Genomic DNA, 12,174 nt, shown 5'->3' on the forward strand with positions numbered 1-12,174 from the left:
GCGCAAAGTAGATTTGATTGATCGATGATCGATTGACCATCGATAGTTTTTTTTATCAATATTCGATACCTCGATAGTACAATCGATAGTTTCCCAGCTCTTACCAGGGGTTGTAGTATCAGATGTGATTCGAGTTTCAGGTATGGTTCGAATATTAGGTGTGGATTTTTTAGGGGGAGAGCCAACTTTTCATCCGCCACACTGGCCGACACTGAACTAATAAAGTTGAATTTTTTTTACGTAGCTCCGGGCCGCGTGCTCATCATCGTGCAACAGGAAAGGAAGGGCAAGCGAAGCGAGCATGGATCACCACACATACGCCAAGAGTGGATCCAAAAAATGTAAGCCCGTTACAACAACACGTGGGCGCCGGTCTTCTGATTATATTTCTTTCTTGGTAATTTGGCATTGCAAGGGTCCGCTGAGGAGAAGCGGCAGCTAGTGGTACAGCGCATAGCGGCGGACGAACTGTTCTCCAAGTACTCTCCGAAGCATGCCGAGCCGTGGAAGTGAGTTTCTTGGTTAAGTGCGGATTGGCCACGTGAGGCTTCAATTTGAACCTTATTTTCCTCACAGAAAATTCAAGGACATGGCCAAGATTGGCGACTTCAGCGAGATTGCACTCCGCAAGCAGTGGTTCTCCATGGTGCAGCGCTACCGCGTCCACAAGGCCAACACAGTGTCCGGTACGCTGAATAAGCAGAAGATCGATGACATGAACAAGGAGTGGGAGTTCTTCGGCCTCATACACGCATACATGAACCAGAAAACGGCCGACCTGCACTCGTACGCGCTCAAGGAGCCGAATGTGGAGCCGCCGAGCCACAACCTGGCCATCGCCAGTGTCTACTCCTGCGAGGAACTCTCGCCGCTGATGCTAGGCGTCCTCAACGACCACAACTTTTGCGAGCGCTCACCGCCGAATGCGGGCGACGCCACCGACGACGTGGACGATTCCCCGTCAACACAGCACAACAACAACAATAATAATAACGATGAGCTAAACAGATTGCTGGCCGAAGCAACCGCGCGAAAAGAGGCAGACAGCGGCGGGGAAGATATGTGCCTGCTGGAGGAGATGGAGTGCGGTCCAGTGATGATCGGCGGCGAGGTATCGCTGTCCAACAGTCGCTACAATCAATTTGACGATTCCCCACCGTCGACGCCATCGTCACCGTCAACGCAAAAGCCAAAGCCAATGGCCAAAACAGCAAAGAAAGCCAAACGCAAAGGGCTCAGTGCGAAGGACAAGTATTACAAGTAAGATAAGTCCACTAGCTCTGAAGGCAGAGTACATAATACACTAATCCTAACATTAAATTCCATTACAGACACCGCCTCGGCTATGAGCAGCGCATGGAAAAGCGCCTCATGGGTCTGTGCACCGTAGTGGGACGCCTCCTGCAACAGTTTGCTCCCAACGTGGACGTTCAGCCCTTGCTGGACCTGGGCGACGATAGCGCCATCAAGTCGCCGCCGCCAGACAGTAGTGAGGAATATATAAGCGGAGACGAGGAGGAGGAGGACATATAATAGAGAATCGGAAGCACCTCAGGCTCCAGTGTTGGATACTTTGAGTCGTCTTAGTTCCTAGCTGTTACCCCTACTTATACAAAATGGAATCGTGGTGATTGGGGGTGCTCAACCCTCTATCGCAGCTGTATCTCCCATTCAAAAGACTTGAAAAAAAGCTAGGGTAGGACCACGAGCATGCCGCGTATGCATCTCAGTGATAAATTTACTTACATACTAAATCATTTACAAAGTTAGAATTGTATAAAAACAAAAAAAAAAAACAAAAAACAACCAAATATTATAAATATTAAACTGCATTATAGGATATCTTCGTTAAAAATTCAAATTTATTGTCTTCAACTCTCAAATGCCCATCTTATTATATAGAGTCCTACTATTGACCTATTATTGAAGCCATTAGTGTATCGATTATAGTATCCTGTTATTATTTTTTGTTATTCTTAAATTTTTTCGAGCGATATATAACAGTCGGAGCAGATGGATCAGACGAATGTGTATGTGAAATTTTGAAAAAACAAAGAAATCTCGTATATTTTTTTACCTAGTATATATGGTATATATGTATATATACTAGGTAAAAGTGAAAATCCAATGAAATTCGAAAAACAAAAATGTTTTTCAACACCCAATACAAAAAAGAAAACTGCTAATAATTTATATTATTATTATTATGTTTCCTTATAACTGAATGAAAAGTAAATTATTTCATTTCATAAAGTTTTCAATACATCAAATTCATATTTGGAATTATTATTTTTTTCTAACTTAACTTTGTTTTAATTTTATTTGATGGCGACTCCAAAAAAAGTTCTAACTGTCCACAGAATCATCCGATTTCAAAAATACATATATATCGCATTCGTTAAAGTATAAATACGCCGAGATACTCAAGTGGCGTTTCTATTGTTTATTTATTTTTTTTTTTTATAAAAATTAAAAGTCAAAACCTCGAGTTTTGACTAAAAATGTAAGTTACTTTCTTAAATAAAAAGTATAATAAAATTAAAATAAAATCAAAGCCCCACTTGAAAACAGAGAAATGCAATGTTACCACTGAGAAATTCTGCCGTAGTGGATACGGGGCGTCCGGCTACGATCGAAAGTGTGACCAAATCACAATGAAGGAGAAAAGCCACCTTTGCCTCGTGTGTGGTTTTTATCCAGCGACCGGCGACAGTCGCATTGGTCCCGCCTAAAGACACTTTATTTTGGATAGAACTAGACCTAGACTTCCTGGAATTTACCTCAGACTGTAGCTGGTGGCACGCCGCGAAAAATTAAACCGTGGACGCCATGTTCCCCATGCACCCCAAAATGGACGAGCAGCAGGCCCAGGCTTACGCTGCAAACGAGGACGAGGAGGAGAAGCACATCCAGAAAGTGCAGAACGCCTTCCTCTACTACGGGTAAGTGATTGGGGGCCGTTGTTGTTGTTGGTCTACGCACATGCTGAATGAACGGCCCACCGGCTAACGGTGAATGGCGTTCGTTGGCGCTGGAGCCAAGAGTATGGTGGGGGATGCAGGGGAAACAAGAGAAGCGACATGTGCAGACAAGCTGTCAACAAACTCCCGTTTCGTCACTGCCTGTGCGTGCATGTCAGTGATGCCCAGTTCGATCAAATCTGTCCGATTATTTGATATTGGTTTTCTTAATAATAATTTTTATTAAAAAAGCAACTGCTTATATTTTGTGAAATGTAGTAAGAAATCTATTAATACTACACAATTCAAATTTCTTTAATTTTGCAATTCTTTTGGCTTAATATGTTGTGAAATCAATTTAAAGGTTAAAAGGTTTAGCTCTTTTACTATAACCTTTATTTGCAGCCTTTCTTTGGTCGCTCTTTTAATAGATTTCAAAACCCAGAATGCCTTATTTAGCCGCTTTCGAATGGGGTGTCATCGTTGGCGATAAGCCTGCTTGTTGTTGGCCTTAAGTGGCATTGACTGATAATGGAAATCAATTAACTTATGTACTTATCCCCCTATAAGTCCGTATGCCTGCCAGCGTCTGAAGCGTTCCATGGATTACCTGAACAGCCTGTCCGGCGAGGATCAACACATGCTGGCCAAGTACCGGGCGCATTTGGAGTGTGTCCGCACGTGCATTGATCGCAACCAAGCCGTCATCCGAGAGATTCTGCGCGAGCGTGTCCTCTATCCACCAGAGGAGTCCACCGTCAATCCATCGACGGACAGTTGGGAGTTCGACGAGCCGCCGCCAAACGTAAGGCACGGCGATATGGACCAGGTAGGGAAAGTCCTCTGTATAGCGCACATTTTTGGTACATACATACATACATATATATGTATCTTGTCTCCGCAAGGGCATATTATTATCAGTATTTCATTATTACACATGTAAAGTAACATTCTTACCCACAAATTCTTCTGGACTTTCTAACTAAATTTCTACTAACAAAAACTAAGAGTGTTCTTCATTAACTTCTTACTACCCAATTGGCATTCACAAGACCTTTTTCTGTATCTAAATTTTTTTCAAACAAACTCGCACACCCTGTATCTCGTATCTCGCACCCGCCCTAACCCAACAAAATCGTAGACTGATATTCGACTTGAGGATACTGACATTGAACCTCTAAAAATTTTAAAGGCCCAGTCGACGCTAAAGTTGATTGCGCGCGACTGGAGCACCGACGGTGCCCTGGAGCGGGAGCAGTCCTACAAGCCGATCATCGACAGCATAGTGGAGTACTACAAGCCCAGTGATTAGTGAGTAACTACATACGCTTATACTCCCGCCCGATTAATACTCTTGCGTCACGCAGCGAGCTGAAGGAGATCAAGATTCTAGTGCCAGGAGCTGGACTGGGGCGTCTTACATACGAGCTTGCATGTTTGGGGTACTCCTGCGAGGGCAACGAGTTCTCCTACTTCATGCTGATCGCCTCGAACTTTGTGCTAAATCTGTAAGACAACTGATCGAAAACTGAGAAGGAGAAATGCCTCCCACTATCCATTTCCCTCTATCTGCCAACAGGTGTGACTACGAAAACAAATACGCACTGTATCCCTGGGTGCACCAATATGTAAACAACCTGCGACGCGAGGACCAGGTGGCCGCCGTTCGCTTTCCCGACGTCTGTCCGCGCAAGAATCCACCCAAGGGGCACTTTGAAATAGCAGCTGGCGACTTCCTGGAGATCTACAAGACTGCGCACAGCTACAACTGTGTCGCCACGTGCTTCTTTATCGACTGTGCCAATAACGTCATTGATTTCATCCGCACCATTTACAAGTGAGCCGAGGAGGGCATCAGTTATTCCATAAGCTATAATTCAAATATACTTGCCTCTTCCAGGATCTTAGTGCCTGGGGGCATCTGGGTGAATCTCGGACCGCTGCTGTACCACTACAGCGACGTCAGTGGACAGAACAGCATCGAGCCGACGTTCGAGGACCTGTGCATCATCATGGAGAGCGTGGGCTTCGTTATCGAGAAGTCGCGCACGGGCATCCACACCAAGTATGCCCAGAATCCGGCCTCAATGAAGCAGAGCGAGTACCAGAGCCTCTTCTGGGTCTGCCGCAAGCCAGATCCGTTTGAGGAGCAGCGCGGCAAGCGCAAGGCCTCCCGGGAGCCCCATGATCTCATTGTGCGCGAGGATAGCGAGGAGGAAGAGGAGGACGGGCGCAAGAAGGAGGAGGAGCAGCTAAAGCAGCCGATCACGGCCGACGATGAGACTGAAATGGAGCTGCTGGCCCAGCCAACGTGATAGTCATGTAACACCAAACCCCAAGCCCACCTACAGATGCCATCACAGAGCTCGAATCAACACGCCAAGGATTCGCCAATGTAAAATAAACGTTTCGTACATATGTATTCAATATGTATAGACCTTTGTAATGGCATGCTTACACCTCGGTCGCAATTCTCAAAAGTAACACCAGGCTTGACCTGGACCTGGACCTTGCAATTACAGGAGTGGAAACATTTACCAAACAAAGACGTTAAACTTAAATAAATACTTTTTATTTGTTCAACACGTACTGTTTGCATTTGAACATTGAACATCACCTATTTTAGATCGAATTTTGCACAGGAAACTTGCCTTTTATAAAATAGAAACCCCACCCCATCACACGTACTATGCAGTGTTCCACTAGTTTAACTCCAGTCCCCAGATCAGCTCTCTGTGGCGCGCCAGTTATCCGGGCGCCACTGGCGCATGTCCAGGTGACGCAGCTTGAGGTCCGCGTAGATCTTTTCAAAATTCGGCGCTGATTTGCGAGTACCCTCTGCCAGGATTTCGAACCAGATGGCTTCGCTGAGCTCCGTGCTGGTGTGGCACATGGAGACTCGTGTGGATCCAAGAACTCGCTCCCGAAACTGACGCACCAGCTCACCGAAGGGAGCATGGTAAGCGGTAGCTCCGTTAGCGCTCACCTCCGGGAGCAGGAAGGTGTTCACGGCGCGGGCCTCACCGCGACCGCGGTAAATGGGCAGTCCAGTAACTCCATATAGATGAGCCAGTTTCTTGTCCAGTCGTTCTCGCTGTTGCGGCTCGAAGTCCTGGCGCTGGGCACGGGTGCGCACGAACAGCACTTGCGGCAGGTGATCCTGCACGTACCCTTTACAGGGAAATCTCGGTCGCAATCTTAGCGCAGCGTTTATAAGGCGCAACTGCTCAACGGCCAAGCCATCAATGGCCAAGATGAGGATGTGGCACACACTCAAGAGCTGCGCCACTTCGGCCACGGAATGCAGATCCAGATAGTCCGGCTCGTTGGCTACCGTCAGAAGCGGGGGCGTGTCCAGCAATATGTGGCGTTCCCTTGTGATAAAGAACTGCAATGATTCCGTGCGCGGACGCAAGACACTCTTTTGGGCTTCCTTTGGCTTGACCTTGTGTCGCGTGGCAAAGATGCAGCCATCTGCCTCCGGGGAGAGCAGGTGTTGGTAGTAGTCGTAGTCCAGCGATCGCTCGGCGGACAACAGATTAAGCAGAGTGCTCTTGCCCGAACACTGGGCGCCCAACACACCGATGACGGTGAAATCCGTGTTGGTTTTGTGAAACAGCCGGCGGGCATTGACGTTGAAAATGCCATTTGCTAGGAGGAGAGGTGTGGCACGGTTCATGCGTGGCGGATCCTGAAGAGCGGCTGCTGTCCCGGCCGCGGCCGTACCAGCTCCACTAGCCGGGCTGCAGTTGTTCTTATCACGGCCATTTGGTGCAGCGCTGACGAGAGCTGAGCAAACGGATGTGGGCGACGGGACTGACGCTAGATGGCTACCCTTGACAGGGGATCCGCCAGCTGCTGGGCCATTCAAGGCCAGGTAACATTTATCTGCCTGCACGGCATCGCTCGTGCGATTGATGTAGAGGGTTTTAATGGTCGAGGGCGTTCTCTGAGTGCTGTTGGGGCTCGGCTCCGTCTCCCTATCCTTCTCCCTAGTCCTGTCCCGTCCCGTAGTCCGGTCGCGCTCGCGTTCCTTGTCCCTGTCCCGATCCTTGTTTAGGAGAATCTTTGGCTGCACAATCCTAGGATCCTCGCGTCGGGCTATAATGACGGGCGTCAGAACGGCAGAGGATTGGTCATCCCGCTTTTTATTTCGGTTTCGGCGGCGAAAGTCGGCCATTGGCGGCGTTTAGAAAATGTATTTTTATTGTTTTTAGTTCTACACGTTTGGAGAAGCTCCGTCTTCGGTGCGTTTACAACACTGTCGCCAGTGGCGCCGCGCCACGCCAGCAGCTATCAGCAGAGCTGTCGCTTAATGTTGCTAAAAGTAAGCTAAATATTAACTCCTAAAGAATTAGGTTAATAATAACTTGTAGCCCTAAGAAAAATAAATGTAAGAATAAAGGCCGGAACGGTAAATTAAAAGTTCAATCAACACTAGAAATTCTAAAAAAAATAGCTAGAACTAGCTAAAAAGCTAGTTTGGAATAAACCAAATCAGCGGCACTGTCGGCAACTCTTTTCCAACACTGCCTTTGTTTATTTACTTTTATTAATTTATTTTTGCCATGCCGATCGTGGTGGTTACGGGTCTGCCTGCCAGCGGCAAGTCCACACGAAGCCGACAGCTGCGGGATTACTTCTCCAAACGGGGCAAGAAGGTCCATCTGATCAGCGAAAACGAGGCTGTGCCGAAGGCGCTCTTTGGCAAGAACCTGCACGCAAGCGACTCCCAAAAGGAAAAGGTGGTGCGCAGTGATCTCAAGTCGGAGGCTTCGCGTCACACCAACAGGGAGGATCTGGTCATCCTAGACGCCGGCAATTACATTAAGGGTGAGTCGATGTCTGGAAATCCTGGCCTAAAGCAATCTTCTAAGATCCAACGACGGAAATCCCATCTCAGGTTATCGCTATGAGCTCTACTGCGCCACCAAGGCTGCCAGGACCACACAGTGCACGCTGTTTTGCTGCATTCCCCAGGAGCAGGCCTGGACGTTCAACGCCCTGAGGACTGCGCCGGACGAGGTGCCACAGGAAACGGAAGCCGAGGCAACCGGACAGACGCTGGACAATTCGAATGTGCCGTACACCCGCGAGATCTTTGATGCCCTGTGTATGCGTTACGAGGAGCCACAGAGCAACAACCGCTGGGACAGCCCCCTGGTGGTGGTTCTGCCAGAGGACACGCTCGACTTCGAGGCGATCTACAAGGCTCTGTATGAGACGCAGCCCCTGCCACCCAACCTGAGTACCCAGAATGTAAGCGTTTCTAGGCTCCGACACCCTTACCGTGGCACCGTACATTGAATACCCGCTTCTTTCAGGCCCCTTTGGGAGCCACCAACTACCTATTCGAGCTGGACAACATCATGCAGTCAATCATCAAAGAGATTCTCGGCGCCGTCAAGATCAAGGCCTTTGGCCAGCTTCGTGTCCCGGGTAGCAGCACTCCCGTAAAGGTGACCACATCGATGAACGCCCTTCAGCTGAACCGACTCCGCCAGAAGTTCATAACGAGCACGTGTCGCGCAAGCCAGACAGCGCCTACGCCGGTGGAGCAGGTGCCGCAGCTGTTTGTCCAGTTCATCAATGCCAATACGATTGGCTGCTAGGCCTGTGATTTCAATAGAAAAAGGTTTTACAGCGAAATGGAATGACTCAAGCAATGGCAGAATAAAACCCCTTTAAAAAAAAAAAACCGTTAAACCGTTTAATTATCGAATAGTTATCGTGGCGCCGCTGAACAGAACAGCTGATCGCCGTAGTGTGACCAGGCACACCAATTGAAACTTTCCGGTGCAACGGGATTTCTCGTATAATTCCAGAAAAAAATTAAACCAAAAGAAAATAAAGAAAAATAATATATTAGAACAACCAATTGGAGTGACGCTGGGGAGGATCGGGCGAGAACGCCAGCTTAGCGCCACGCTTCCAGCAACTCACCCCGCCACAGCCATATAAAATGATTTGCCGACTTTGCCTGGATGACGCGGTGCACAGCATCCCGATCTTCGACCAGGAGGAGGCCGACGACCAGCCGCCGCCCTCCAACCTGGCGGAACTGATTGAGAAGCACTTGCAGTTGGTCGTAAGTCGTGGCTAGCATAACCATTTTAGATTTCCGGCTCCGCTCCAATTTGGTTATCTTTATGTGCCTCCACAGCTGCAGCCGAACGACGCGGTGTCCAGATGCCTGTGCACCCAGTGCTGGCAGCAATTGGCCGACTTTGAGCAGTTCTGCACCATGGTGATGAAGAAGCAGCTGGGGCTTCAGCACCTCAAGCTGGAGCCCTTCTCCGACGACGACGGAGAGGCCGAGGACACGGATACAAAGGCGCACATCCTTTGCGAGCCGGAAATCGATGTGAGTCCCTCGGCGGCGGAAAACGAGGAGTACAACGAGATCGATGTGGACGCCACCTGCAATAGTATCATCAGTGGACGGACGACAACGCGGCGAAAGGCACGGCTTCCGTCGCCCATCAGACGCAGCATGCGTCCTCGGGCATTGCCAAAACCCAGGGTCGTGAAGACCAAGGCCAAGACGAAACACCAGCTAAACGATGCGGACGAGGATGAGGACGCGGATGGCGACGGCGATGGCGAGGGGGATCCCGAGAGCCGGAGCAGCCACAGCCGCGAAATGGACAGTTACATAGCGGTGCACGGACGCCTGGAGTGCTGTCTGTGCGGCGGAGACGAGGACCAGTTTCAAAACTTTGCCGAGATGAAACGGCACTTCCGCAACCAGCATCAGTCCGCCGGCTACGTGGTGTGTTGCCAGCGGCGCTACAAGAAGCGCGCGCTCTACGTCGACCACCTGCGCATGCACAACGATCCGGACTACTTCAGGTGGGGGATTACCTTCGCTATACGCTATATTGCAACCCAAGGGCTTTCCTGATGCTAATCCATCCGTTGCAGGTGCAAGATCTGCGCAAAGCAGCTGGTCAGCCGGATCAGCTACGACGTGCACATGCTACGCTTCCACTCCAACGAGGACGAGCTGAGCTTCGCCTGCGACCAGTGCTCCAAGCGGTTTTCCAAGCAGTTTCTGCTCACCATTCACTCGCGGGTGCACCAGCAGGAGCGAAAGGAGCAGTGCAAGCACTGCGACAGATCGTGAGTAGCATACACATGAGTAGCAGCGGCAGAGCTCACCCATGTCCATCCCACAGCTTCCGCACTGCCGTGGACCTGCGACTGCACATGAGACGCACCCATGATCCCGCCTTCGTGCCCTTCATCTGCGACTCGTGCGGCGCCAAGTTCAAGACGAAGCAGAACCTGCTGGTGCACAAGCGCACCGTGCACCGCGAGGGCTCCCAGCTGCCGGAGGTGCAGTGCCAGGAGTGCCAGGTGTGGCTGTCCGACGAGAACAGCCTGCGCAAGCACATGTACATGCATCTGGACGCCACCTCGCTGCGCCAGTGGAAGTGCGAGCAGTGTGGCCTGGAGAAGGGCTCGCGGGCGAAGCTGGCGGCCCACATCCGGTACCACCATCCGAAGGAGTACCACAAGTGCTCGCACTGTGGCAAGGAGTTCAAGAGCAGCCGCGGTCTCGAGGAGCACACTGCAACGCATACCGGCCAGGATCTGTACGAGTGCGCCTTCTGCGAGCGCACCTTCAAAAATTCTGGGAACATGCACAAGCACCGTCGCCAGATGCACGCCGCCCAGGTGGCCGCCCTGCAGCAGCAGAGGAAAGTGCGTCCCAGCAAGCGGAAGGACAAGGGCGAACTGATGCTGGGCGTCCTGGCCGCGGGCGGCAAGGACATGCTTGACCCTGCAATGGGCGCCAACGACCTAAACCTGAATATGAACATGAACGACTGATCTAATCCAAGCAGACAGGAAATGGAATAAACATCAATTAAAAGTTACCTGCAAACGGGGTTTTTTTATATTAGTTTTATATATTTATTTATTTCCTGCTTCCAGAATCTACATATGATTCTCCGCCTATAGAAATTTGTATTAGAACTTTTGTATAAAACTTAACTCACCGCTCCAGTAAGCAGGATACTCAAGATAGACCAACACAACGACAAGCTAAAAAAGAAACATAACTATGGCGCCCCCGTCCAGTATTCTCAAAATGCTGCGCAGCCTAGGAACGGCGCGAGTCCACAAAGTTATCCGCTACAACGGTCCTTCGCGCCGTACAAAATTCACATCGCCTCTGAACCCTCCTCCTCCGCTCCCAACAACTCGCAGCTGTAGCTCAAGCCGCAGTGAGTTTTCAACGATTCCGCATTGTGCCATCAAGGCCTCTTCGCATCCGCAGCCTTCTCCATCCTAAACAGGGTCGGGAGACGCCACCACCGCTGCAACAGGAGCAGCATATGGATCGAAAGAGACAAATACCAATGGCCAACTATTGTCCAAGCTGTATCCACAGACCTCGCCGGAGCAGGAGCGCAAGAGGCGCGAAGAGGAGGAGGAGGAAGAGGAGAATGAGCGCGCCTGGCAGCTCATGAAGCTGGGGTAGGTCGTGAGCCATTATAGGGCAGGGTATTAAACCATTTTCCCACTGGCAGCTTCACAGTCTTCCAATCTACTAGTTCAGGGAGAATCAGCGCAAGCTGGCCGAGCAAATGGAGCAGGCGCAACGCATCGAACAGACCAAGTCCAAGCCAATGGTATACGTTTATCTTACATATATTTAAACCTAAAAAATTTAAAAGAAATTATAACAAAAAAATTAATTTCTTTTACACTGCAAATAGACAAAAAAAAAAAGTGCGTTAAAAAAATCAAAGTTGCGCTAAATTTGTATTTTCAATATTTTCAAAATATCTCAGTCTATTCCGTGTCCGCATTCATTCAAATCATAATTGAATATATGTATATTTTTTAAATTGACTTTTCCAGTTCGCCAGAATCGTGTTTACCATGGCAGTCCCTTTTTTTCCAGTGTAGTACTTCCGCTCCTGTATCTCGAAAATTTGGCAATATTTCGACATACAAACAATTTTGAAAAATACTTTATACTTTACTTAATTGCCGAGTCTTAAGCGCTTTTCATGAACAATTTTCCAAAGACGGTCCAAAAAAAAGGGGTTCACATGGGTCAGATGGTTCAAGATGACTCTAATGTCTTTGGTTCAACCCTTTGCTTGCATGTTTCTATCTCTCTTTAAATCAGTTAAAATGCCGAGTTCTTGCAATTAGTAAATGGTAATAAACAATATTGCTGCAACAATATGCTTTT

General features: G+C 49.1%; 5 protein-coding genes across 8 annotated transcripts; 4 read left to right on the plus strand and 1 right to left on the minus strand.

Annotated features, from left to right (window-relative positions):
• Positions 1 to 181: 181 nt before the first annotated feature.
• LOC108084602 (carnosine N-methyltransferase) lies at positions 182 to 5,543 on the plus strand. 4 transcript variants are annotated; one of them, XM_017180887.2, is made up of 6 exons: positions 2,708 to 2,942; positions 3,531 to 3,789; positions 4,102 to 4,271; positions 4,328 to 4,468; positions 4,540 to 4,797; positions 4,861 to 5,543. In XM_017180887.2, exons 1-6 carry the CDS (start codon positions 2,830 to 2,832, stop codon positions 5,273 to 5,275), a joined length of 1,356 nt encoding a protein of 451 aa, XP_017036376.1. In that variant the 5' UTR covers positions 2,708 to 2,829; the 3' UTR covers positions 5,276 to 5,543. The 4 variants fall into 4 exon arrangements, with proteins under 4 accessions (XP_017036392.1, XP_017036376.1, XP_017036384.1 ...); XM_017180895.2 differs by having other exon boundaries at positions 2,709 to 2,942; positions 4,153 to 4,271; XM_017180903.2 differs by lacking the exons at positions 2,708 to 2,942; positions 3,531 to 3,789; positions 4,102 to 4,271; positions 4,328 to 4,468; positions 4,540 to 4,797 and adding exons at positions 182 to 341; positions 416 to 509; positions 577 to 1,260; positions 1,332 to 1,507 and having other exon boundaries at positions 5,154 to 5,543.
• LOC108084595 (protein SMG9) lies at positions 5,511 to 7,293 on the minus strand. The gene has a single exon (XM_017180874.3). It carries the CDS (start codon positions 7,138 to 7,140, stop codon positions 5,686 to 5,688), a length of 1,455 nt encoding a protein of 484 aa, XP_017036363.1. The 5' UTR covers positions 7,141 to 7,293; the 3' UTR covers positions 5,511 to 5,685.
• Positions 7,294 to 7,454: 161 nt separating this feature from the next.
• LOC108084623 (protein KTI12 homolog) lies at positions 7,455 to 8,656 on the plus strand. The gene is made up of 3 exons (XM_017180915.3): positions 7,455 to 7,793; positions 7,864 to 8,219; positions 8,285 to 8,656. The coding sequence occupies exons 1-3, from the start codon at positions 7,529 to 7,531 to the stop codon at positions 8,570 to 8,572; spliced, it is 909 nt and encodes a 302-aa protein (XP_017036404.1). The 5' UTR covers positions 7,455 to 7,528; the 3' UTR covers positions 8,573 to 8,656.
• An 88-nt stretch (positions 8,657 to 8,744) lies between these two features.
• Positions 8,745 to 10,842, plus strand: LOC108084585 (transcription factor grauzone). The gene is made up of 4 exons (XM_017180862.3): positions 8,745 to 9,048; positions 9,124 to 9,812; positions 9,885 to 10,082; positions 10,139 to 10,842. Exons 1-4 carry the CDS (start codon positions 8,923 to 8,925, stop codon positions 10,794 to 10,796), a joined length of 1,671 nt encoding a protein of 556 aa, XP_017036351.1. The 5' UTR covers positions 8,745 to 8,922; the 3' UTR covers positions 10,797 to 10,842.
• Positions 10,843 to 10,858: 16 nt separating this feature from the next.
• On the plus strand, positions 10,859 to 11,709 carry LOC138929283 (mitochondrial import inner membrane translocase subunit TIM50-C-like). Its single transcript, XM_070288736.1, has 2 exons — positions 10,859 to 11,194; positions 11,267 to 11,709. Exons 1-2 carry the CDS (start codon positions 11,032 to 11,034, stop codon positions 11,449 to 11,451), a joined length of 348 nt encoding a protein of 115 aa, XP_070144837.1. The 5' UTR covers positions 10,859 to 11,031; the 3' UTR covers positions 11,452 to 11,709.
• The last annotated feature ends 465 nt before the right edge of the window (positions 11,710 to 12,174 follow it).

This window comes from Drosophila kikkawai, chromosome X, assembly GCF_030179895.1.
Source record: "Drosophila kikkawai strain 14028-0561.14 chromosome X, DkikHiC1v2, whole genome shotgun sequence".
Lineage (NCBI taxonomy): Eukaryota > Metazoa > Arthropoda > Insecta > Diptera > Drosophilidae > Drosophila > Drosophila kikkawai.